Consider the following 26808-nt stretch of genomic DNA (forward strand, 5'->3'; position numbering starts at 1 on the left):
TAACCGGAGTTTGACAATGTTTGCAATTTAATTTATTTTTACCATGGGATCATCCATTAATTACGTCACACGAATTTCTAGGTTTTTTTTACCCCTCCCCCCCTCCTTGTCACACTTGGTCACATTTTGCAAACCCCTCCCCCCTGGTGTGACGTCACATTTTAGGCAATTTTGTTTTTAACGAAATCGACAATATTAACTCGGCATTATTTTTTTAATAAAAAAATATTTTTGATATATAAATATTAGTAATTTTATAACACAACGAAAGTTACATCCAAAATCTCATTATTTAACAGTACAGCGAATAAAAAAATATAAATTAATTTTCGGTTACTGATGAAGTTAAAGTTACATCACAATGTTTGTGTGTGGGAGGTGGGTGGTGGAGGTGGGGAGGAGGGGGGGGAGGGCCCCATGTCACAACATGTCACATTTTCTTGACCCCCTCCCTCCCCCTAAACGTGTGACGTAATTAATGGATGACCCCCATGGTCCCACCGCACTACATGTGTTTCTTTTCCAAAACATTTCCTTCATAACTTAAATAGACGGAGCCCCGCAAGCGGGGCTCCTATTTCTAGGCGGTTTGCCCTTCGGGCATCTGAAGCTACCTAACGAACCTAACCTATTTACCTACCTTCGCTTTTTCCCCAAAGCGTAATGTTTTCACGGACGGCTCACTAAATCAATAGGTAGGTAGGTTAGGTTCGTTAGGTAGCTTCAGATGCCCGAAGGGCAAACCGCCCAGAAATAGGAGCCCCGCGAAGCGGGGCTCCGTCTAGTTAAGTTGCAAAGGTAATGTTTTTTGAAAAGAAACAGTCCGACGAACTCCAGATTTGATGGACACCCCAGCGTTTTTCATAGTTTGTTGTTGTTATGTCAGGCAGCGCCACGAGTGTTAAAAATGGGAACTAAAAACTGTCAAAGCGGCGGCTAATGACTCGCTGTATTACATTACGGCTAGCCGTGTTGAAGAACGTACTCCTATGGCGCCGAATACATTCCGGCGAATTCTCATTCAGCCGCATTCAATCCGGCTAATCGTTAAACCGCCGCATTTCAAAACACCCCTGTTTTTTAAAACGGCTAGCCGTAATGTAATACGGCGGATTATACGATCCGACTGCGACATATATACTAAGTACCTACACTTAAGTAAAGAGAATTAAATCACTACACCTAAGTACCAATTCATAAAGATAGGCTACACTAAATGTAGAAAATAAAGTATTGTGAATTATATAAATTATAATAGACGATAATTTATTACGATCTTGATACATTTTACTAAAATATATACCTATATTCTTTTACCGCCAAGACGATACACTTCAAATTAATATTTCACCTTACCGTCTAAGTAGGACATCTGAGACAAGTATTTTTATTACAGACTCTTAGTAAATTATATTTTATTTCAAAACAACAAAGTAAACTGAATTCGGAGAGAAGAACGTTAAGAATTTATTTCTTCTAAAGTAGGTACTTAAATACGATTGTACATATAAAGGTATAATATTATTATATAGGTAATTATAATAGCACGCATAATAGGTATCGCTCACTAAGTATTTTCTTATGTAAGGTCAGTGTGGGAAAGACTGGGATATAAAATGTATCTTTATCATAGGGTAAGAACTAGTGCCCCGCCAATTCCTGGGATTAGTTGCCAAGCGGACCCCAGGCTCCAATGAGCCGTGGCAAAAATGCCGGGATAACGCGAGGAAGATGATGAGATGTCATAGGGTAAGAACTGTCTCGTATTTGTATTAAGTATGTATGTGTCACTTACGTCAAGTATTCAAGTGAGTTTGAAATAAGTAGATTATGGCGCATCCGGGGTTATTTCATGACGTTTTGACTCAATTTGAGTATATCGTGCGTTTACTGCTTAATGCCATATTCCTAAGCTGATGACCTAAATTTGAGCACAGTAAATAGTTGTGTACAGTAAGTAACAATATCTTTAACAATAACAATATATTTATTTAACAATAAAATAAATTTAACAGAGGCACATTGCAGTGAACCCCGCACTAGGCATGGCCTGTATCGCGGCGGTCAAGGTCAAGTACGGAATTATATACCTAGGTACCTACGTATGTCCTAAATTTTGATGATAAGAAAATGGAAATCCACTTATTTTTACCACAATGGTGGCAAACAACCGTACGGACAGATTTATGGGAAGCATATAAAACAATTAAATCAAAAATAACATTTCGTACATAACAGTGCACAAGTTATGTAGTTTGAAAATGGAGACCCACCGAAAGATGTCGCGCGAATAACTAAAAATACGTGTAGTCCGTATATATACGTTAATCCGTAATAGTACTTAATTAGTTTTATGTTAGCATGACTCACGACAGTTTAAATTAGATTTTCTTACATTGTTTAGCACGAAATTGGCAAAAAGTACCTATGTAACATGTGACAATTTGATTTTTACATGCACCTTATAAGAAATGGTTTTACCGCTTAACCCAGGGTTGGTGATGATGGTGCAGGTGAGGGATGGTGCAAGTGGCCCTAAGAAAGTTACTGATTTAAAACTATGTGCTAAGCTAGACCTAACTGCCGCCTGGCCCGTCCCGATAGAGCAGCATATGGACTGGATGTAATGTGACCCAGCCGACAATCCAAGCCGAAAATTTGGACATTACAATCAAGGACCGGAAAACCCCTCTTTACGCTTAATCCTATCCATTCGGTAACCCAATCAATTCGGTTACCTTATCATTCGGTAACCCTATCATACTGTTACCTGATTGTAACGGTAAGCTTATTGAAACGGTAACCTTAACCGTTAACCGAGTTAATCTCAAAACCCCATCGCGTTAGGGTTTTTGTTAGGGGTTTTTAACCGGTTTTTATTCAGTTATGGTAACCTTTATTATCGGTTGCTTATTGGTTTGCTACATTCGTATTTAGTGATGTGCCGTCAGTCAAATACTAAGAAAAATTGTTAATAATAAATTAACTATTTTATAATAGTTTATTTTGTAATTTTAGTCAATTTTCTTAATTTTGCTTATTTTAATGTTTTTGTTTATTTTACTTATTTTGTTTATTTTGTAATTTTTTTTTATTTAGTTTATTTTACTTATTTCATTTATTTTATTTGTTATTAATTTTGTTATTTTTATTAATTTTATTTATTGTATTTATTGTATTTATTGTATTTATTGTATTTATTGTATTTATTGTATTTATTGTATTTATTGTATTTATTGTATTTATTGTATTTATTGTATTTATTGTATTTATTGTATTTATTGTATTTATTGTATTTATTGTATTTATTGTATTTATTGTATTTATTGTATTTATTGTATTTATTGTATTTATTGTATTTATTGTATTTATTGTATTTATTGTATTTATTGTATTTATTGTATTTATTGTATTTATTGTATTTATTGTATTTATTGTATTTATTGTATTTATTGTATTTATTTTATTTATTTTATTTATTTTATTTATTTTATTTATTTTATTTATTTTATTTATTTTATTTATTTTATTTATTTTATTTATTTTATTTATTTTATTTATTTTATTTATTTTATTTATTTTATTTATATTTGTAATTGTACGTATATTATAATTATTGGTAATTTATTGCTTGTAAAACAACTTGACAATTAAAATGCTCTTGTGGCCAATAGTTTCGATTATATTTCAGCATGGTTAACAAGGCCATCATATGCGTAGATATATTGTTCTTAGTAACAAAAGGAAATAACAGTGTATCGACTTCATACATATTTAATGCATTTGTATATTTGTCGTCAGTATTCTAACGTACTCAGGTGTATGCAGACGGAACAACTGTGCCAACATCGCTAAATTCATAATGCAAATTTTAAATTAAATTTTTAGAATACCTAGTTTGTTCATAACCGAACACAAGTTATATTTATATTAAAACTCTTTAGGTTTTTTTACTGTACTCTTGTCTATGATAGGAAACAATGGAATAGAAACAGTAGAAGAGATTGAGTTGTCATGATATAAAAATGTAAGTTTTGGTGGAGCTGAAATAAATTTATTTTAATACAATTTGCAGTGAGTTGTTTTGAATGTGGAGACACGGTCAGGACCAGGGCCCCTTTAAATTGTCTCGCACATAAAATTGGTCCTTCAAGCTGTTTTAAGAAGATTGCATTTTGCAAATAAAGATGAAAAGTTTAAAATTAAGACCTACATCAATGATGATGAATTTTTAGTAGCTGTTCTTCTTCTCAAGAGAACGACTTCATTCTTAAACAAGAGCATTTCGTCTGTTCAGAACGTCGTGATTTTCAACAGAGCCAGTTCGTGCGGCGACATCAGGCGGTTTCTGTGTTGGTGTATAGTTTCTAATAGTTTCCGTCGCGGTGAGGCGACCTGCGGCGAACAGTCTTCGGACGAGCTGCTAGCACCTGCTAGTATCCGAACGCGACGGGTCAACGACCGCAGAACTGTCACCGGTCACCGGCGCCTTGTGTTGTTTGTTGTGTTGTGGTGGACGTAAATCTTGTTTATTTAATATAGTTAATAGTTAGCATAACAATAGAAAGCTGGAAGATTGTCATACAAGTGTTCTGCACAAGTTCGCAAACTTATTTAGGTTCAAAATGGCTCAGCTAAAGGAATTAAAGGCCAATCGGGGATATGTAAAAGGGGCGATTAGTAGGTTAGAAACATTTTGTACCTCAAACGAATTCGCGACAGCAACACTTGAAGTGCTTGCTCAAAAAAAGGAAAGGGTGCTTAAAGCATTTAATGATTACGAAGCGTACAATAGAGCAATCCTTGCTATTGAGCCTGAGGATGGTGAGTCGTATGAATTGTACGAATCTAAATGCGATTTGTGTATCGCCACGTTAAATACGCGTCTACATCCTGCGGAACCACCTGCGGCACAGACTACTGCATCGACATCTTCCGGACTAGAAGCAGGTAAATTAAAAAAACTTCCGTGCATTAATATTAAAACTTTTGATGGCCAGAGTGTGATGGACTATCACCCATTTATAAATATGTTCAAAGCTGTCATTGATATGGATGCAAAATTGAGCTCCTGCGAAAAACTGTACTATTTACGGTCGTTTTTGGCAGGAGGAGCTTTAGATTTGATAAAGCATTTAATGCTTACAAATGAAAACTATGAGGTAGCCTTAAAACTCATTGACGATAGGTACAACAACATACCAAAAATTATAAATTTTCATGTCAACAGTATTATTGACATGCCAGTTTTGACAAAATGTACAGCTTCTGGGCTGCGTTCCATAGTGTCAACTGTAAATATGCATCTTGCAGCATTAAGAAACTTGAATGAAAAAGTTGAGTTCTGGGATACTATATTGGTCAATATTTTGTCTAGGAAGATTGATTCCTACACTTATCGTGGATTTCATCTTGAGCGTGATATGAAAGAGGTTCCTAACTTGTGTGAATTGCTTACTTTCCTAGAAAAAAGAGCAATTGCGTTGGAAGCCACAATGACGGAAGAGCCGAAGAAGCCGGTGAAATCTGTTGTAAGTGCAGCAGCTGCCACTGGAGTCTCATGTAAGTATTGCCAAGATTCTCATAAAATATATGAATGCGCCAAGTTTAAGTTGCTCCCTTATAAGGAGCGATGTGAGTTTGTTGATGCAAACAATTTGTGTAAATTGTGTCTCAATGGTCATCGAGGTAGATGTTTAATGAGATTGAAATGTGCAACTTGTCATGAATTACACAACACTCTGTTGCATTCGCCAAACAAAGGTAAGGTAGCTAATGTTTCCTTGGCTGATGAACCCTCTCAGAATGTAAATAATAAAAGCAAATCAAATGATGGTTGTTTGCCTACCGACTCATCCATAAATGTGAGTTTGTCTGCTAGACCTCGGAATGCAAGTGTATTGCTTCCGTCTATAATTGTGAAGTTGAAGAAAAAGGATGGTACCTTTACTCATGCTAGAGCACTTCTAGACTCTTGCTCGCAGATACATTTTGCCACTGAAAAACTGATTGAGGAAGTAGGTATTTCTACATATGATACTGATGAGGTAGTGACTGGTGTGTGTGAAAGAGACAATAATATTGCGCAAAAGGCTGATTTAGTTATTTACTCTACCGTGGGTGATTTTAAAGTTGATGTGTCATGCTGTGTGACAAGAAAGATTACTTGTGCCCTTCCGCAGCAAACATTTGACACGTCTCAGTTTGATATTCCATCCTATGCCCAGTTGGCTGATGAGAAGTTCAATGAATCGAATGAGAATTCACTATTATTAGGTGCTGACGTCTTTTTCCAGGCGTTCCAGTATGTGTGCCGGCAGCTGACACCTGTGGGTCCATATTTGGTGAAGACGAGGTTCGGTCATATTGTAGGCGGGGCGCTGCCCTTCCCTGCTGGCAAGAGGTCTATAAGTAACTATTGTGTTACATCTAAAGGTAATCCTATTGATTTTAATGTAGCTAGGGATGATTTGCAACCACCTTTCCCATGTGTTAAACAAAGTGAGGTTTGCTTGCTGTCAAACGATTGTCAACCTTCTGAAGACATTGTTGATATAATGTCCAAATTTTGGGATTGTGAAAAAGTACCTGACATCATTAGGGAAACCGGTACAGAGGTTGAGCAGGCGGAACAGATTTTTCAGGAGTCAGTTAAATTAGAAAATGACAAATTCACTGTAGCCATGCCGGTGAAAGTTGAGTTGGACAAGTTAGACTTAGGTGATTCTTTTAGTAGCGCCTTGCAACGACTTTTCAATTTAGAAAAGCGGTTTTCACGCGATCTGGAGTTGGGTAAAAAGTATAAAAAATTCATACAGGATTACATTGACCAAGGTCATGCTAAATATTTTGACATGTCTAATTATGACTTAAGTGCAGGCAATGTCATGTTTCTGCCCCACCACCCTGTGATTAGTTCCAGTAAAACGACACCAGTTAGGGCTGTTTTTGACGCTGGTGCTGTCACAAAAAATGGTATATGTTTAAATGACATTTTGTTAAATGGTCCGGTGGTTCAAAAGGATCTCTTTGAAATTCTGATTTTGTTCAGAACTTTCAAGTATGTATTATTGTGTGATATAAAGGCTATGTATCGCCAAATTTTGATTGAGGATAAGTATCGTTGTTTGCAAAATATCTTGTGGCGCGATTCTCCTGACGAGTCAGTCAAATGTGTACAGTTGCAGACAGTTACATATGGTTTAAAGAATTCTGCGTTCTTAGCATGTAGGTGTTTGTTAGAATTAGCCCAAAGGTATGAAAGTCAATATCCCTTGGCTTCGTTCGTGTTGAAGCACACGTGTTATGTAGATGATATTCAGTGTGGTTCTAATGATTTGAATGAGCTTGCGCAGATGAAAAAGGAGTTGATAGGGCTAATGAAGTTCGCTAGTCTGTCTCTACACAAATGGTGTTCTAATAACCAAGAAATTTTAAGCGACATACCGGTTGAATTGCATCAACTCGATAGTAGGAGCTTTGATAAAAATAATGAATATGTTAAAACTCTTGGATTGACATATGACGTCATTACTGATACGCTCGACATGAAGTGTCCTGTTAAAGAGGTTCAAGAAAAGTACACGAAGCGTCAGATGCTTAGCTTCATAAGTAAATTTTTTGATCCTTTAGGATTATGTGGCCCTGTGTTAGTGCAGGCAATAGTAGTTTATGCAACAGTGATATAATAAGGAGAGTTTTTTACAAAACTCGACTACGTCTCGTTTTGTAACTTCGACCCTTGAATTTTAAGAACCAATTATGAGCTGTTGCATACATTACTTTTTCTATGACAGCTGCAGCAAAAAAAAAAAATAAAAGAGTTATTATTAAAAAAAAAAGAGTTATTATTTAAAAAAAGAGTTATTATTTAAAAAAAATTGAGTTATTATTAAAAAAAAAAGAGTTATTATTGTAAATGAAAACATACCTCTTTCAATCAAGATGATCGGAACTTGTATCTTTAAAAAAAATAAAGCAGTTGTATTATACTCATAAGATGACTGCTAGCAGTCATCTTATGAGCCTATAGACAAAGCATTCAAATGACATTGCTTTAGATATCACTGTCAGTCATTTAATTGACACATTTAAGTGCTGGAGTAGAAAAAGATATTAATGCAACAGGTTTGGTTCGAATCGTTGAAATGGGATGAGGTTTTACCTCAAGGTCTTAACAAAAAATGGGTTGACTTTGCCAATAGCTTAGTTCAAATGTCCAGCATCTCGATCGCTAGGAATATCAATATTCAAGGAGCGCAATCCTTAGAATTAGTGGGATTTTCTGATGCTTCTAATGCTGCTCATGGATGTTGTTTGTACTTACGTGTCATTGATGCTGACAACAAGGTTTCGGTGAATCTTTTGTGCTCGAAGACGCGCATCAATCCTAAGGCTAAATCCTTGACCATCCCAAAATTGGAACTGAATGCTGCCCTGTTACTTGCTATTCTAGTTCGGAAGGTGTACAATGCTCTGTCCTTAAAATACTCAGTGAGTGCTCACCTTTATAGTGACTCCATGATTTTACTAGCTTGGTTAAAAACATTACCAGTTAAGCTTAACGTGTATGTAGGTAACAGAGTTGATAAGATTAATAAGCTATCCTCCGACTTTGAATGGCATTATGTAAATACGCATGATAACGCCGCAGATATATTATCTCGTGGTGTAGAGCCCCAATTATTGGAAAAATGTGACATTTGGTGGCATGGGCCAAAGTTTTTGTCTGACCCTACTTACCATCATAAACCTGTAGAACATGATATTTTAAAATCTGATGTACCAGAGCTAAAACCTACAACTGAAACCTGTCATACTTGTGTAGATGTAAGTTCTAGTTCGATTGATGCTTTGATACATAAATATTCAAATATAAACAAATTGACAAGGATTGTAGGTTATCTCCTTAGATTTGTATTTAACTGCAAAAATGTAAATATTAACAAACGTCAGGGATATTTATCTCCCCAAGAATTAGACTCTGCGTTGCGCATGATAATTAAATGTGAGCAAAGAAAGTTCTTTTGTAATGATATTGAAGACTTAAATAATAAGTTGCCATTAAAGTCTGGCTTAAACAGTTTGCATCCTTTTCTTGATTCTGAGGGATTGTTACGTGTAGGTGGTAGATTGCAAAATGCAGGATTGTCCTATGACCAAAAGCACCCGATTATATTGCCCAAAGGTTCTCATGTAACAAAAATTATAATTCATAATGAACACTTGAGGTTAAAACATGCTGGTGCCACTTTGTTACTGAGTACCCTAAATGAGAAATATTGGATTTTGAATGCCAACAGAGAACTAAAGTCCGTTTTGTATAAATGTATAAAATGTTTTCGACTTAAGGCAAAAAATGCTACTCAATTAATGGGTTCTCTACCACTTGATCGTGTAAATATGACTCGTCCATTTCAAATAGTAGGCACGGATTATGCCGGTCCTTTCTATGTAAAGCAGACTAGAATTAGGAAACCTGTGATCACAAAGGCTTATGTTGTGATTTTTGTATGCTTTGTTACAAAAGCCATTCACGTTGAATTGGCATCTGACATGACAACCGATACTTTTTTAGGGTGTCTAAAAAGATTTATATCTCGTAGAAACAAACCTACTAAAATATATTGTGACAATGCAGCCTATTATAAGGGCGCGGAAAATGTTCTTAAGGAATTGTATGACCTTCAAAATTCCGCTAATCACCAATCAGCTGTGGTTGACTTTTCTAGTTCTGAAAGAATATCCTTTCATTTTATTCCTTATTCCCCAGTTTTTGGTGGTTTGTGGGAAGCTGGTATTAAAAGTGTTAAATATCACATGAAACGTGTAATTGGTAACACGGTGTAAACACGTTTAGGTAAACCTATGAGCAAATGTACACGATTTTGGTTCAATTCGAAGCCATTTTGAATTCTAGGCCGTTGACCCCTATGTCTAGGGATCCTAGTGATATGACTTATTTAACTCCTGGACATTTTCTCACTGGTAGTTCACTGACTTCGTATCCAGAAACGGATATTACAGATGTAAATATAGGTAGATTGAGTTTTTGGAAACAATGTGTTCAATTGCAGCAACATTTTTGGCGGCAATGGCATAAGCAATACTTGGTTATGCTGCAGAGTAGGCCAAAGTGGAGAAATGAGTCTCCCAACTTATAAATAGGCACTTTAGTTTTGTTGAGGGAAGATAATACCTCTCCGTTGTGTTGGCCAGTAGGTCGAATTGTTGATGTTAAACCTGGTAAAGATGGTAAGGTTCGAGCCTTGCATGTAAAAACAGCAAAAGGTTTCATTGTTAAAACGAGTGTTACCAAGGTGTGTCCCTTACCAATTGATTACAGTTAGGTAAACTGTTTTATTCATTTGTTTATAATTTAGCGATAATGCTGAAGTTGGTTAAGGTTTAATTTTTGTTGTTTTTTAACATTGTAAGTGTTGTTTTTTGGCTAGGCCCCCAACATGTTCATAACCGAACACAAGTTATATTTATATTAAAACTCTTTAGGTTTTTTTACTGTACTCTTGTCTATGATAGGAAACAATGGAATAGAAACAGTAGAAGAGATTGAGTTGTCATGATATAAAAATGTAAGTTTTGGTGGAGCTGAAATAAATTTATTTTAATACAAGTTGCAGTGAGTTGTTTTGAATGTGGAGACACGGTCAGGACCAGGGCCCCTTTAAATTGTCTCGCACATAGTTGAAGTGAGGTTTAAACCTATTTTATAGCTTTACCTGAATGCGATTGAAAATAAAGAAAGTGTAAACACTTTCTTTATTATCAAACATTATCTTAAAAGATAATTAAAACTTTTGAAGTGACGCTGTTATGTTTGGAAAAACTTACTTACTTAAGTTTTTTTTATCTCAACCAATCTAAATGGGTTTATAGTCGACATACCGCTTGCGAATTTTCTTTGTGGAGACCGCAGCCCGAGTAAATGGGCCCTACGCTCTGGCGGTCGGCTTGACAGACGTTACGTCAATCTAAGAAGATATGAAATCATAACAGAAAATGTTTACAAGGAATATGTATTCCAAAAAACATTATATGTGGTCATAATAATGCTACAACTACAATAATTTCACATTAAAGTGTAAAATAAGTGCATGTGTGCAAGTGACTGAAGTTCCTGTCCGCAGAATTCGACTTACCTATACTTAGTGATTGTTTATGCATATTTTTATATTCATTTTAGTTTCTATTTTACTCATAAGTTTTTATTTTCTTTGTGATAAGGTTTCTATGTCGCTTCAACCAAGTGCAAATAATGCCGTCCCCACCACGTCATCCCTGGAATCCATTGAAACACAATGCCCACTCTGTCCTGAAGTCCGCTTTTTCAAAGGGCAACGTGGCCTCAATATTCACATCGGTCGTGCCCACGGTAACCCAACTCACCGAAACACGCCGCCCGTTAATTCTAGTGTAGTGTCTAACCCTACAAGCTCACCTGTTAGTAATTATCCGCCAATTTCAGAAACTTTAAGCAAACTCAAACAATCAATTCCAGTCATTAAAAGAATCCCACGAGGCGCCCGAATTGCAGTTGCCCAGAAACTTGCAGATGATTTGAGAGCCACGGTGAATCAGAATTCTAAGGAAAGCTGGGAAAACCTACTTACCTTCCCCTATAGAGTTCTCTACGCCAAACAAGCCGCGCAAAGGGGTGTTTCCCTAACGTCTCGGATCAAGCAAAACTGTTCCAATCCCCATGATGTCTCCGAGTTGTCAAGATCCGCCTTTAAGCACAATTATTCACTTGCGCGAAACGTAGAAAATAAAATAGGGGAAGGTAACATTAAAGGAGCTGCTCACCTTCTTTTCTCTAGCGACGCTATAGCCCCTGATTCATCTGATACCTTGAATGCCCTACTAAGTAAGCACCCTAATCCGGATGAGAATCTCTTGCTACCAGATCCTCCCGGCCCAACAGATCCCTGCCTTCAGGTAACATCCGATGAGGTTTTTAGGTCTATTTGCACCTTCCCAAATGGTTCAGCTGGGGGTCTAGACGGTCTAACTCCACAGCATCTTAAAGACCTGCTTGGCCACTCCTGCGGTGAAGCAGGTGATACCCTTCTTAAAGATTTAACCGTTTTAGTGAACTTCATGCTACAGGGTAAGGTTAACACGGAAGTTACCAACATCTTGTACGGAGCCAACTTATGTGCTTTGATTAAAAAGGACGGCGGGATCAGGCCTATTGCAGTTGGCACCACCTATCGCCGTTTAGCAGCCAAATCTTGCTGCAAGGCGATTTCAGATAAACTGAGTGTTTACTTTCAACCGGTTCAATTAGGCTTCGGTTCCAGGTGCGGGTGCGAGGCAGCGGTACACGCATTACGTTCTTTTGTTACCAAGAAAGAAGGCGAGGTTGTATTGAAAGTTGACGTAAGAAACGCATTCAACTCTGTCGACCGAGGCGCTTTACTTACCCAAGTCAAAGAAAAGACCCCTGAGTTGTATAATTTTGTGTGGCAATGCTACGGCACAAACTCTAAATTACTTTTTAAAAATAACCTTTTAAGCCGCGTCTCCACCAAGCGCACGCGCCCGCGAGGCAGCCTCGCGAGCCAAATGCTCGGTCTATGTGGACGTGCCTCGAGGCCGTTCGGGCGCACGTTGGCTCGGCCGTGCGTGCCTCGGGGTTGAGCCGTCCGCTGTCGGTAAATGTGGCATGCTCAAAGGTGCCTCAGTGTGCGCTGTTCGTTCGGTGTGGACTGGTGGTGGTTTTGGCTCGCGAGCGCAAATAGTTTTAAATAATTATGAACTCTCAAGAGCAGTCGATCCGTTTGATTCAACTATATGGTGAACATAAGGTGTTGTGGGATCCCAAACATCCAAAACATTTAAATAAATTTACGCGGGAAGACTGTTGGAGGAAAATGTCTGCAGAAATGCAATGTTCTGTTGATGAGGTTAAAAGGAAAATGGATTCATTGTTGGGATCATACAGGCGCGAAAAAAGCAGAGAAAAGAAAAGCCATGTTACAGGTTCAGGTAAAGATTGCTTTATTATTTATTTCTATTATTCATTTACGAACAAATACTTATCTCTCAAAGAAAAAGCGAATACCTAGGTACCGTTTTGATACCTACACAGAAATAGGATTTGAATACAAAAGATTCGAACTGATTGCAATGCACGCGTCACAAGAAAACTTCAATTTTATAAACTATTATTTTATCATAAAATGTCTAATCATATTTATATTATAATATTCATTGTATTTTTTTCTGCTGCAGGAGCTGAAGACGTATATACATCAAAGTGGTTTGGGTACCCTTATTTTGATTTCATGAGAAACAAAAATGAACCTGGAGATACTCAGGATACGATGCCGATCGTAAGTATGTTTTGTATTATGCATACTGAAGTTGCCATGGAATAGAGCCATTAGTTACAAAATGTTCTGCTAAGTACAACCGTGTTTCTTTTGCGTTATTAGTACCTCGCCTAGGAATCGCTGCAATTGGTGTGAATGTAATTTCATTTATATTATTTCTCCATTGGCCGGGAATTAGTACACCATCTTCAAGTTCCCTGTCAAATAGCTCGGGTGGAATATTATTGGTAGAAGTGTTTTTCCGGATATAGTTATACAAATATATAGCTGCTAAGACTACTTTTCTCGCTTTGTTTGGATACGCCCTTTGCTACCTACGTTCACATACAGAAAATTGTAATTAGCATCAACCAATGCAAAGAGGACAATGCTTGGGAATTGCTTATAATTGATATAATCAGTCCCACTATTAATTGGTGCTTGTAACATAACATGTTTTCCATCCATTGCTCCAATCACATGGGGGAAATTCCATTTGTTCTCAAATTCTTCCGATATAGCTAGCCACTCTTCTTCTGTAGACGGAATCTAAAAAAAATACTAGGTATTATTCATTGCATTTATGTTTTTGCTTTGTCCTAACCCAACACAAAAACAGTGCTGTTGGTCATTACCAACAGCACCGTTTTGTGTAGACAATGTAGTAAAAATGTGATTTTACTACATTGTGCATTTCACTAGAAATGGGCCCTCAACCAATTCCTTATCATTAAACTAAAAAAAACCGGCCAAGTGCGAGTCGGACTCGCGCACGGAGGGTTCCGCACCATCAACAAAAAACAAGCAAAAAAACGGTCACCCATCCAAGTACTGACCCCGCCCGACGTTGCTTAACTTCGGTCAAAAATCACGTTTGTTGTATGGGAGCCCCACTTAAATCTTTATTTTATTCTGTTTTTAGTATTTGTTGTTATAGCGGCAACAGAAATACATCATCTGTGAAAATTTCAACTGTCTAGCTATCACGGTTCGTGAGATACAGCCTGGTGACAGACGGACGGACGGACGGACGGACGGACGGACAGACGGACGGACAGACGGACAGCGGAGTCTTAGTAATAGGGTCCCGTTTTTACCCTTTGGGTACGGAACCCTAAAAAGGATGACATTAACAAATAAAGGGACACTGTTTGCTAGTTTCAACTATGCACACGAGAGATATTAACGAACAAAAGAAAAACCGTGGCAGGATAAAACAAAAGCACAAATAAATAACCAGGAAGGAACAACAAAACAATTTGCACAAGCCAGGTCAGTTAACCGGCTAGTAACAACAGATGCACGTGCCCCCATTGTTCCTCAGATAGACCCAATCAACCAGAAACGGCTGAGCGACAAAATTGTAATTTAAACTAACGCGCAAAGGTTCAAAATAACGTAGCGGTAGGTTGATGGTTTCTGCAATAAGTCGTGTTCTCACTGCTTATAACATTTCATAACAATTTTTGTTTTCAGGAGGTCCAGCGGTCTTCTCCAATTTGTGAGGTGGTCGTACATACTGACAACGATTCATCGAACCAGGCACAACAATCGCAGTCTAACACAGATGAAGGAGGATCACTACAGCCTGAAACTTCAGCTAACATGCCTTTACAAGAACCTCCACGTAAAAAAAAACGTAATAATAAAAATCCGAAATCTCAAACGCAGCCGCAGGTAGATTCTGCAGATACCATGCTTCAAGAAGCCTTTCAGTTCTTACAAAAGTCTTCTAACGACGTCAATAATCCATACTTTTCCTTTGGAAAACACATAGCTAATGAATTAAAAAAATATGATCACCATACATTAGCCTGTGTAAAGAACGCGATAAATAATATTATTTTTGAAGCTGATTTAGGCAAATACTCGCGGCATTCATCTACATCGTCATCGTCACTAGCCATGACACCGTTGTCACCTATGTCACAAGTTATGATACCGTCACCTGCCGCTGTATCATCACCTGCCGTTACCGATGCACAATATTTAGATTTGCAAGATGAGGACACACCAAATTTGTAAAAGAATAACGCGATACACTAAAGTTAGGTAATTGAATGATTGTAAAGCTAAAATAAATATTATACATAAATATTTTTTTTACTTACCTTTACGTAATCACTTAAGGTTTCGATAATAGCGTCGCAAACATCTGGAATTATTTTTGAAATACTCTGTTTCGATATTCGAAATAAGTATTGCAAGCTGGTATAAGAGTCCCCACTTGCTAAAAATCTTAAAGTTATTAAAATTCTTTCTCTCACAGTTATTGCTTCTCTATAATTTGTGTCGCACTTTTTAACTTTCTCAGATAACAATGAGCACAAATTTTCAAAATCTTCCAGGGACATACGTGTAAAATTATGTACGGTTTCGTCATGTGTCAAATCTTGAAATAATTTATTGCCGTGTTTATTGCGACGCTCATAAAGTTTTTTTATCCACCAGCGTCTTGGTCTTTTCTTAAAACGTGAGTTTTTCCTCTTTTTTAAACAATAAGCCACTAGAAAAATAGCACCAGCAGAAATAACACAACTATCCATTGTGAATTGCCTCGGACTTCTGATGGCTCGGTCTGCCTCGCGAGGCTCGCCTCAGTGTCTCCGAGCTAAACCTCGAGGCTGCCTCGCGAGGCCAGGCTCGCGAGCCACACATTCGAGGCTGCCTCGCGAGCGCGTGCGCTTGGTGGAGACCCGGCTTTATATTCATCAGTGGGCTGTCAGCAAGGCGACCCTTTGGGCCCTGCACTTTTCAGCCTTGCCATACACCCTATCCTGGAAAGCCTAAATTCTAAATTTAATGCTTGGTACCTCGACGATGGTACCCTGGGAGGCACCGTCGACGAGGTATTTGATGATTTGCGAATTCTCATAGAAAAGTTTTCTAAAATTGGCCTGTGTTTAAATTATTCAAAGTGCGAAGTATTTTTTTCCGACCGATGCATGCATAAAGATGTAGCGCTTTCAAAATTCAGCACCTTAGCTCCTGGCATCAAAGTTTTGGATGAAAGTTCACTTTACCTCCTAGGTTCACCGATCCTGGACGAAGCCTTCCCGAATTACATTAATAATCAGCTTCAAAATTTTAAAAACTATTCGGACCGCTTGCTCACAATTAACCCTCATATGGCCTACACAATAATTAAATTTTGTTTGTTTGTCCCTAAATTTACTTATGTCCTGCGTTGTAGCCATTTTTGGAAATATCCCAACCTTTTGGAAATACTAGACCAAGAAATAAAATTTACAGTATCGTCCATTTTTAACATTACTTTCGACAACTCTCAGTGGTCCCAAGCCTCCCTGCCCATTAGGCACGGTGGTATTGGGATACGACAAACTTCTGCTGTTGCTCTTCCGGCTTTTCTTTCTTCAGCGCATAACATTGAAAAACTGTTCCGAAAAATCCTTAAAACTGACCCCCTTATTAATTTGGACGTCCCTTTCCTGCCGGAGGCTATCGACAGCTGGAAAACGGCCTGCCCAAACACGGACTTGCCCATTACTCGCCATTCGCAACACCAATGGGACGAGCCGCTCTGTCTGCTGGTACGGGATAATCTGTACGAAACGTCTACCAGCACCACAGAGCGCGCTCGTCTCCTTGCTGCGACGAGATGGGAATCCGGCTCATGGTTGCAGGCCCTGCCATCAAAGAACCTGGGCACACTTCTCTCTACGAACACCTTTAGGATTTCTTTGTGTTTGCGCTTGGGGGTGGCTTGTGTGGCTCCTCATCTGTGCCAGTGCGGTGCAAACGTGACGCGTTTTGGTTTCCACGGCCTATCCTGTGCGAGGAGTGTCGGCCGTCTCTCACGACACGCGAGCCTAAATGACATCCTCCGCCGTGCTCTTGTCACGGCTGGGATGCCGGCGGTTCTGGAACCGTCTGGTTTGGCCCGCGATGATGGCAAAAGACCGGACGGCATGACCCTCGTTCCCTGGAAGATTGGACGGCCTTTAGTTTGGGATGCCACATGCGTGGACACCCTTGCGCCGTCCCATCTTCCAGGAACATCAATCAGAGCTGGTGCGGCCGCCAACGCGGCTGAACACCTCAAGCGGCGCAAATATGCAGCCATTGATCCTGGCTGCATGTTTGAGCCGTTTGGGGTGGAAACCCTTGGGCCGTGGGGACCTGGCGCCCACGGCATATTCACCGAGCTGGCGAAGCGCCTCGTGGAGGCGACGGGTGACAAGAGGGCTGGCTCCTACCTTGCGCAACGCATTGGTATTGCCGTCCAGCGCGGCAATGCCGCCAGCCTTCTTGGCACCCTGCCCAAAGGCACAGAGCTGGAGCCACTTTTTTATTTATAATTTTAGTTTATGTTTTAGTTGTAGCTTTATATAGTTTTTAATTTTAGTTTATAATTTTTCTTTCATAATATTATTTTTTAGAAGTTTATCTATTAGTCTAATTAAAAATTCTAGAGAGGCAAGTCAAAATAATATTATTATTCTTATACCTACATTTCCCTTTTATTTATTTTATTTATTTTATTTATTTTATTTATTTTATTTATTTTATTTATTTTATTTATTTTATTTATTTTATTTATTTTATTTATTTTATTTATTTTATTTATTTTATTTATTTTATTTATTTTATTTATTTTATTTATTTTATTTATTTTGTTAATTTGTTTATATTTATTTATTTTATTTATTTTGTTATTTTTTTTTTAATTTGACTAATTTTGTTTATTTTATTTATTAAACGTAACCTAACCATTGTTCATTAATTTTTGTCATAAGCATTTATTTATTTAATTTTATTGTTAAACATTTTTTTTACTCTATTAAACATTTAGAAGACCTGACGTATTTTCCTTTATATAGTTAAATGTTCCCAAGTTTTAATTTAGGCATTCTGGGTTTCTGGCTTATATTTATATAGCTTGCACTTTTATACTACATACATTACTACTTAATTCCTTTTACTCTTTCGGGTTTAAAAAAATCCCGTGAATTGGAGAAGAAAGTTTTGTTGGAATGTAAAAAGCATACTAAGTGTCAAGTCTCAGAGTTGGACTAAAAATAACTTGAATAAGAAGAAGAATAAGAACATACATTTTATTCTTATTCCAATCGATTTGAATAAGTATAATTCTTACACTCGTTATTTTAGAATAAAATAAAAGTTAATAAATCATGTCACTTTTATTTTATTAAATGAAAAATAAAAAACGGAATATTTATTCCAGGTGTAGGATTATTATAAATAACGTTTTATTCAATTAGAATGTTATTCTGAATTAAATTAATGATGGTTCAATGTATATTTCTTTGCGTATTAAGTATGTATTTTGTTTATTATTCCTATCAGGCTTGAGGTCATACGTATGCTATCTCTTTCACACCTACGGAAAGTGAATGAGATAGTAAATTACTGCAGGTAAGAAAAGAGTCCTACGCTTATCACTAGATTTGCAGAAAGTTGCAGGCGTGTTTCCACTTGAGACCGTCATTTATTACTCATTAATAGGATTAAGTCGTGGCGTGGTGAATTCTTTGTCAGCATTTGCTAAACACGTGCGGCAAGCGTTGTTGTGTCAAACGATATTAATATCTGATAATTTCCGACTAAATAATAAATGCAAATTTTAAATATCAGAAGAATATCGTCATATCGTGGGAAACGACAGGTTAAAAGAAATACGGGTATCGTCCAATACCAAGACTATGCGGCAGTAAATTAAATTTGTAAGATTTTATTGCATAAAATCAGGTATAAATTAGACAAGAAACATAGTAGTTTCTTGTCTAATTTACTTCTATCTATACGTAACGCCTATACGGCACCCAGACTGCATGTTTAATCTAGGAATATTATTTAGAATGCTGCTTACTAAGTATGTATGTATCTATTTAATTTAATCAAAACTATTTCACCTATCAATGTTATAGATACCCAATAAATATAATGAATTCTGGTATTAATGAAAGATTTGAAGTATTAAAATAAGTTTATTTATCACTGCTATAGATATATATTTTCTAATCGCTGCATTAAGCGGTACAAGGTAAATTACGACTTTTAGCTCATACAACTCACCGCATATGAAAACATTTTAAACTAAAGTCTATTTTTTTATTCGGTAGACTAAAATAACATTTCATAGTATGAATGAACATCATGTGTCATTTCATTTCATACTGTGAAATGTCATTTTAGTCTACCGGATAAAGAATAAACTTTAATTGCTTATTATAAAATAAGCTCATAATAACTAGTACATATGTCATTTGTTAACAATGGTAAAATATCTACCACAATCCACTAGCGCATGTATCTTTATCACAAAGTGATTTTTTTTAATCACTCTATCTCTAATCTCTGGAATCTAAAGATAAATTATACCTAACTATGTACCAGTAAAATTACTAGTTAGGTAAAAAAATTTCTTTAAATCAGTCTTTAATCTGTAGGTACATACCAAGTGTGAACCCGAAAATAAAAATAATAATCTAAGTAGCATAAAATATAACTAAATAACAGCAGATATTACTAGGATAGGATGTTGTTTACTTGCAACCCCTTTTCTAAACATTTCTAAACTAGAATTGCTCCGAAATGAACAAAAACAACAGGAACACACAGGTATAAAGATAAACAAAGGAATAATCACGCAGCGGCTGACGCTCCAAAATAATACTGTAATCGCTCACTTAGGTTTTCAATTTTAGCTTAAGGACTCAAAGTGCAATATTGTTTGAATTGACAATAAGCGAAGTTACCGGCAAAAAAACTTGTTTGTGCTGGAGGCTTCATAGACCGCCCATGCCAACCACGGTTATTCAATAATAGGTTGTATTTAAGTCTGCGTAAAGATTACAATCGTTTGAACTGGTTCAAAACCTTATTATGAGGTAACAGAATCGACTGGGTTTTTATTTCGGTTACCGGTAACAGGGGTTAACTCGATCTGATACGGTTACCGAATCAAAGTGTTACCTTATCAGACGGTTACCGTTATGGTAGGGGTTTTTATAACCACTTCTAAAATAACCCTATGAAAAACCCCGGTTAAGGTAACCGGTTCCGGTCCCTGATTACAATATCCATGCAAGCATAATTAAATATCACATCAGAAGTACATTTGTAGATGGCGCTATTTGAACTATAACAGTCATACGCTTTGGGTGTATTTAAACGATTCTTAGTTGGCAAACATCTAAAACCTTTAAAAAATCTAATAATCGAATTTAAACCAACAACATTTTACGGTTTTCCTCACTAACGGGACATGTTTCCGTTCAACATTTGCGCCGCGTGTTTTACCGCTGCATCTAAATTTTGAAACCTTCAATACTACCTAACTACCAAGCCTAAAAGAGAAACACTAAGGGCGCGAGTACACGGTACCGTCTCCGCGCCGAGACCGCACCGCCGCCGCACCTCCGCGCTATGTACACGAGACGCGTAAAGCCCGCCTCCGCGCCGACACCGCACCGCCTCCGCGCCGACACCGCACCGCCTCCGCTCCGACACCGCACCGCCGCCGCGCCGCCGCCGCACCTTCGCGCTTTGTATGCGGCACCGTGTACACGGGCCCTAAGTCTTACATATACATCACTACACCTTATAAAACAAAGTCCCCTGCCGCGTCTGTCTGTTTCTGTGTTTGTATGTTCGCGATAAACTCAAAAACTACTGAACGGATTTTCATGCGGTTTTCACCTATCGATAGAGTGATTCTTGAGAAAGGTTTGTGTATAATTTGTTAACCCGTGCAAAGCCGGAGCGAGTCGCTAGTACATACATAAGTAACGTACTTATATCTATGTATCTACGAAGAAGCGATGTATGTAAACACATAAATACGCTCCTCTGGCGGTCGGGTATAAAATGAAAAACCCCGACAATATTAATCCATCGCTAATCTATCACAAGTCCCATAGTAGAGGCACAGAAAATGCAACAAAGTCAGGGGATAAGCAGAAACTTCCACGTGTACTAACAAACATATTAACAGCCTCCCTTCCTATATATAACGCATACCTAATAATACCTATAGGTACCCAACTAGCAAAAAAGTCTCAGATTGCGCACTTTATAAGAGTAGTGAGCTTATAGCGCTCTTATTTTTGTTTTGAACATATCATCGCTCTTATATTAGTCTTAGACAAGGTAATACGCACTTTAGTAAGTTTAGTCTTATTACCTAGTCTTATATATGTATATAAGAGCATTTTATAATACCATTATAAGCCTGTCGCTCTTACAATAACATTTACTAAGTCTCATTGAACTTGAGAGTACCTGGTTTTATATCCACATTCTCTAAGTTCATTTGATCTTATATTAGACTTTCTAAATGCTGTTATAAGAATGTAAGACTAATATCAACATGGCATAATACTATTATGAGCCTCTCGCTCTTACAATAACATTTACTAAGTCTCAGTGAACTTGAGAATACCTGGTCTTATATCCACATTCTCTAAGTTCATATGATCTTATATTAGACTTTCTAAATGCTATTCTAAGAATGTAAGACTAATATCAACATCGCATAATACTATTATGAGCCTCTCGCTCTTACAATGACATTTACTAAGTCTCATTGAACTTAAGAGTAGGTCTGGTCTTATATCCACATTTTCAAAGTTCAATTTAACTTATATTAGACTTTCTAAATGCTATTATAAGAATGTAACACTAATATCAACATGGCATAATACTATTATGAGCCTCTCGCTCTTACAATAACATTTACTAAGTCTCATTGAACTTGAGAGTACCTGGTCTAATATCCACATTCTCTAAGCTAGTTCATTTGATCTTATATTAGACTTTCTAAATGATATTATAAGAATGTAAGAGTAATATCAGCATGGCATAATACTATTATGAGCCTCTCGCTCTTACAATAACATTTACTAAGTCTCATTGAACTTGAGAGTACCCGGTCTTATATCCACATTCTCTAAGTTCATTTGATCTTATATTAGACTTTCTAAATGATATTATAAGAATGTAAGACTAATATCAGCATGGCATAATATTATTATGAGCCTCTTGCTCTTATAATAACATTTACGAAGTCTCATTGAACTTGAGAGTACCTGGTCTTATATCCCCATTCTCTAAGTTCATTTGATCTTATATTAGACTTTCTAAATGCTATTGTAAGAATGTAACACTAATATCAACATGGCATAATACTATTTTAAGCATCTTGCTCTTACAACACCATTTACGAAGTCTCATTGAACTTGAGAGTTCCTGGTCTTATATCCCCATTTTCTAAGTACATTTAATTTTATATTAGATTTCTAAATGCTATTGTAAGAATGTAAGACTAATATCGGCATAGCATAAGAACACTGTAAGTACGTACTTTTCTGATCTTATTCAAAGCTATAATAAGATCAACAGCAGCACTTTAGTAAGATATTGGAGTGATATAGGATCAAGACACTTATATCACAAAAGTGAAGATCAATATAAGATGGTTTGATCTTAAATCGTTTTTGGGAACACTATTGTAAGTATAAGTAAAGCAAGGAACCCTAATTTATTCAACATGGCCATATCATTTGTATTCTGAATGCTTATAAGACTCTAATAGTGCGCTTGAAAAATACAGCTACAGCAATGGCTGACTATCAATACAAAATAAAGAAATAAAATAATTATAAAAATATTCAAATACCATATTTGATTAGGCGCATGAAGTTTGAAGTGTAAAACAGGGTCTACTTTACAGTAAATAATATTTTCCCATGTGAATACTTACCATAACATAAACACACGATGATAAACAGCACGTTATTATAGTTAACATAATTCATAAACACTTACACTAATATATTTTTGTCACGTTGCAGTTAATTTCACCCGTATATTTTATACATCACAAATAGAATGTTTCAAATCTCTGTGTGAGACTGTGTGACCTTACAAACAAATCAATATAAGCCTATGTAGACTTACAAGATACTTACGTTCGACCAACTTAAGCCTATGTAGGCTTACAAGATACTTACGTTCTACCAATATAAGCCTACATATGTAGGCTTACAAGATACTTACGTTCGACCAATATAAGCCTATGTAGTTGTAGGCTTACAAGATACTTACGTAAAAGCGATATTAGCCTAAGGCAGCTTAATTTAGTTTTGAAAAAGATTACTGTGAGTGCAAACAGCATTCAATTAGACTGATATTAGAACGATATTAAAATAAATATTCTTATAAGTTGTGCCCAAATCCGGGCTTAGACGATGATATAAAATCAATATAAGAGCGAAAAATTGTAGTCTAGAGCAGGGATCGGATACCGGTATTTTTTGTATGGGAACGGAAACGGTATTTTTTCGTTCTTTGCTAATTACTTCATTTCTAATTGGGCAATCTAATAATACGAAGTCGTTACCTAAACGCACAACTGAGTCCTACATTTCGAGTATAAAATAATTCGAAAAATATGGTTATTTCGATGTTTTTGCAAAAAACCGGTTCCGATCCCTGGTCTAGAGACTGTGGTTAGAGCGCTTTTTGCTAGTTGGGTATATATATATATATATATATATATATATATATATATATATATATATAGTGTCATTCTAATATGGAACTTGCTAACTATGTAAACAAACCGCCATATTAAAATTGTCTCTGAATGTCAATTTACTAGTAGCTTTGTTTACATAGTTAGCAAGTTCCAATGACACTTTACCGTTTTTGTTCCGTCGTGGCTACAATCTTTTTACCTAAAAAACCAAATTTCTACTGTCTACTTAAACCATCTTCCACCATTTTCCGCCACAACTTTTCACTGGCTATTAATACTCTAAATTGGCCATTATCACAACAAGTTCGGCTTGTTTACAAACTCGATCGCAAGTTTTATTAATTGTATTGGTTGTTGCGTAATACTTAATTACTGTTTAGCCCTTTGTTGATTTCTTGCTAACTTTTTATTTGTTTTCGTAACACGATTGGGGCACGCAACGGCGATTGTTTTTCACAAAATAAGTTTATTTATTACTTGTTTTTACTTTAAAAGTTACCTATTAACTATGAAATGGTTTGCAATTATTTACATTGTTAATTAGAAACTTTTTTGTAAACTTGAACCTACTAACTACTACTATGAAAACTGGAATTTAGTTACTTATTATAAGGTTTAATTAATTACATTTGCAACTAATGATTTGTTTATTGGAATTTTTAGACAAATCATAAAAACGAATACTGATTCAATGATTTTGCTGCTGTAATTTTATTAATCGGTAAATTACATTTAGAGAAGAATATTGTGCGCTGATAAAGAAGTAAAATAGTAAAATACCCCCTGAAATGACGTACCCAGCAATGTATATAATAACTTATGAAACTTTAATCTAAGTATACCGCTTTCAGGAAATTGCTCATTATCTTCAAAAACATAATATTAAATGTGTGTGCTATGTATGTACAACATGTATGTATGTATGTCACTTTATTGCACATAAACAGGTTTACATAACGGACTAAAACAAAACAAAAATAAAAATATTATGTACAAAGGCGAACTTATCCCTAAAAGGGATCTCTTCCAGCAACATATTATGTTACTAACAATTTATGGAACACGTACCTATGGTCTGAATAAAATATTTTTAGCACCTGAGAGTCCTTAGACGATGTACCTACGCACTGAGCAACCTAATATCTCTGAAACCCAAAATTGCCATTTATAATTTACAAATTGCCTCGTAAATTCCCATTATCTCTACTAATCTAGTTATCATTATAGTATCAAATCTAAGCCATAATTTATTCATCTTTACAAATAAGCAAGCATCCTCGCACTTTATCTAAGACCGTCCAAAATGCAAATCCTGACAAACATCTTTAGCGCAAGTGTCTCGGAATCGGTCCGAATAGCTCGATCCCAAATTGCCCTGTTAATCGGGCTTTCGTTCAGAAATTGCGTTATTCCTGGGTATAAAAGCGAGTATCACCTGAGTCGGTATTACGTGTCGGCACAGAATCAATAATAGTACTAAGTACAGAAGACTCACTCTCTAACAAAACGCGTCTGTTACGATCAGCACAGATATGGCCGCTAGGTAGCGACAGCGCCACGCGCGGCTTATGGTTTTCCCCAAAATTGGGGCCGAACGGATGTACTTTTAGCTACCTGTAGCAAAGCGACGAAATCGCGGATCGAGACACGCCTGGTGTCGGTTAGGTCGCTATCGCTGTTGACATAGACAAGGGAATATGTACAGTGACGAATCAAAAGTAGCGAATGAAACAACGCACCAAAAGAATCTGCCACCCTGGAATACTTTTCCAAATAGAAAAAAAAATCTAGGTTACAATCAAATCCAATTAAAAACAAGCAACAACGGTTGCACTCCGAGAGTGCCGATAGAAGTGAAAACTCACCTCACTATGTTACCGTCGCCCGGTAACACGATACATACGTTTAGCGGAGGTATTCTATTTATTTATTATTTATTATTATCATTCTCAAATAATATCACACTTTCTCATTGACATGTTTATTTACATACCTACTGCCATGACAACGTCAAATTATTTGAACATAGGTAAAGAGTCTTGAAAAGGAGTCCGCAACATAAATGTCAAATAACATTGAGTTTTTCTTTATTGATTTAAATGCCATTTAAATTATGTGTGGGGGGCACCTTACGGTCACGTGATCGCCTTACGCCCCTTACGGTCACGTGATCGCTTTACGCTGTCTCGAGTTTATCATTTTTTCCCCACCTCAAAAAGTGCCCAGCGCCGCTAAAGTTTTCACTTCAAAAACTGGCTGTTTCATACATTTTGGCTATCTGACCTTGATATTTTCTATCGAAGAGTAAATTAATTTTCACGTTTTCGTGGTTGGTCCCATTGTAAAAGTAGTTCATTATGACCTATATATTCAGCCCGTAAATTATTGCAGGTGACTAAATAAACACATTGTATTAGGCCACTATAAATATCTGTTTGTTCCTTAATACTTGAAAATAAAGTTTTCTCGCTATAGGTGCCTATATAGTTCGAAGTACCTATCTAAACTTGCAAGATATATGAATGGTTAAAGCGATAATGATAATAAGTATTACTTACATAGTCAAATGGTAGAAAATACGATGGCGATTCCGTTTACATAACAGCTTCAGTGCTAATACAGCCGGGGTGGCAATAAATATGCAAATCGCCTTCAGACTCGGACAGAGCGGTAAAAACAAGGTGCTAATGCAGTCGCCGGTTCTGCTTCTCATGGTTTCCCCAATTTGCGTCTGAAGATTTGAATTTTTCTATGGGTAATTGGCCATACTGCAGTTCGTGAAAATGTGGCATAGTTATTAGAAATACAATATGAGAATCGCCTTAGGCTTGCCGATTGCAAAATAGAATTCTAGCGTGCTTCGGGAAGATTTTCAACTTGCTTACCACAACAGCTGTTAGATTGTGTTGGCGGAAAGAGGCCTGTATTTATATTCCTATGCGCAAATACTTT

The 26808-nt window shown here is 36.7% G+C and overlaps 1 protein-coding gene across 1 annotated transcript; it reads left to right on the forward strand.

Annotated features, from left to right (window-relative positions):
* Positions 1 to 4297: 4297 nt before the first annotated feature.
* On the forward strand, positions 4298 to 7656 carry LOC134655797 (uncharacterized). Its single transcript, XM_063511260.1, has 3 exons — positions 4298 to 4950; positions 5467 to 5562; positions 6297 to 7656. The coding sequence occupies exons 1-3, from the start codon at positions 4626 to 4628 to the stop codon at positions 6413 to 6415; spliced, it is 540 nt and encodes a 179-aa protein (XP_063367330.1). The 5' UTR covers positions 4298 to 4625; the 3' UTR covers positions 6416 to 7656.
* Positions 7657 to 26808: the final 19152 nt, after the last annotated feature.

The sequence above is a fragment of the Cydia amplana genome, chromosome 17, assembly GCF_948474715.1.
Source record: "Cydia amplana chromosome 17, ilCydAmpl1.1, whole genome shotgun sequence".
Classification (NCBI taxonomy): Eukaryota; Metazoa; Arthropoda; class Insecta; order Lepidoptera; family Tortricidae; genus Cydia; species Cydia amplana.

What these genes read in the sequence shown, in the direction of transcription:
- LOC134655797 (XM_063511260.1), top strand. Translation starts at nt 4,626, where the DNA reads ATGGCTCAGCTAAAGGAATTAAAGGCCAATCGGGGATATGTAAAAGGG. An exon ending in ATCTTCCGGACTAGAAGCAG is followed by an intron (nt 4,951 to 5,466) that starts GTAAATTAAAAA and finishes TTACTTTCCTAG; the next exon opens with AAAAAAGAGCAATTGCGTTG. An exon ending in AGCTGCCACTGGAGTCTCAT is followed by an intron (nt 5,563 to 6,296) that starts GTAAGTATTGCC and finishes GTCTTTTTCCAG; the next exon opens with GCGTTCCAGTATGTGTGCCG.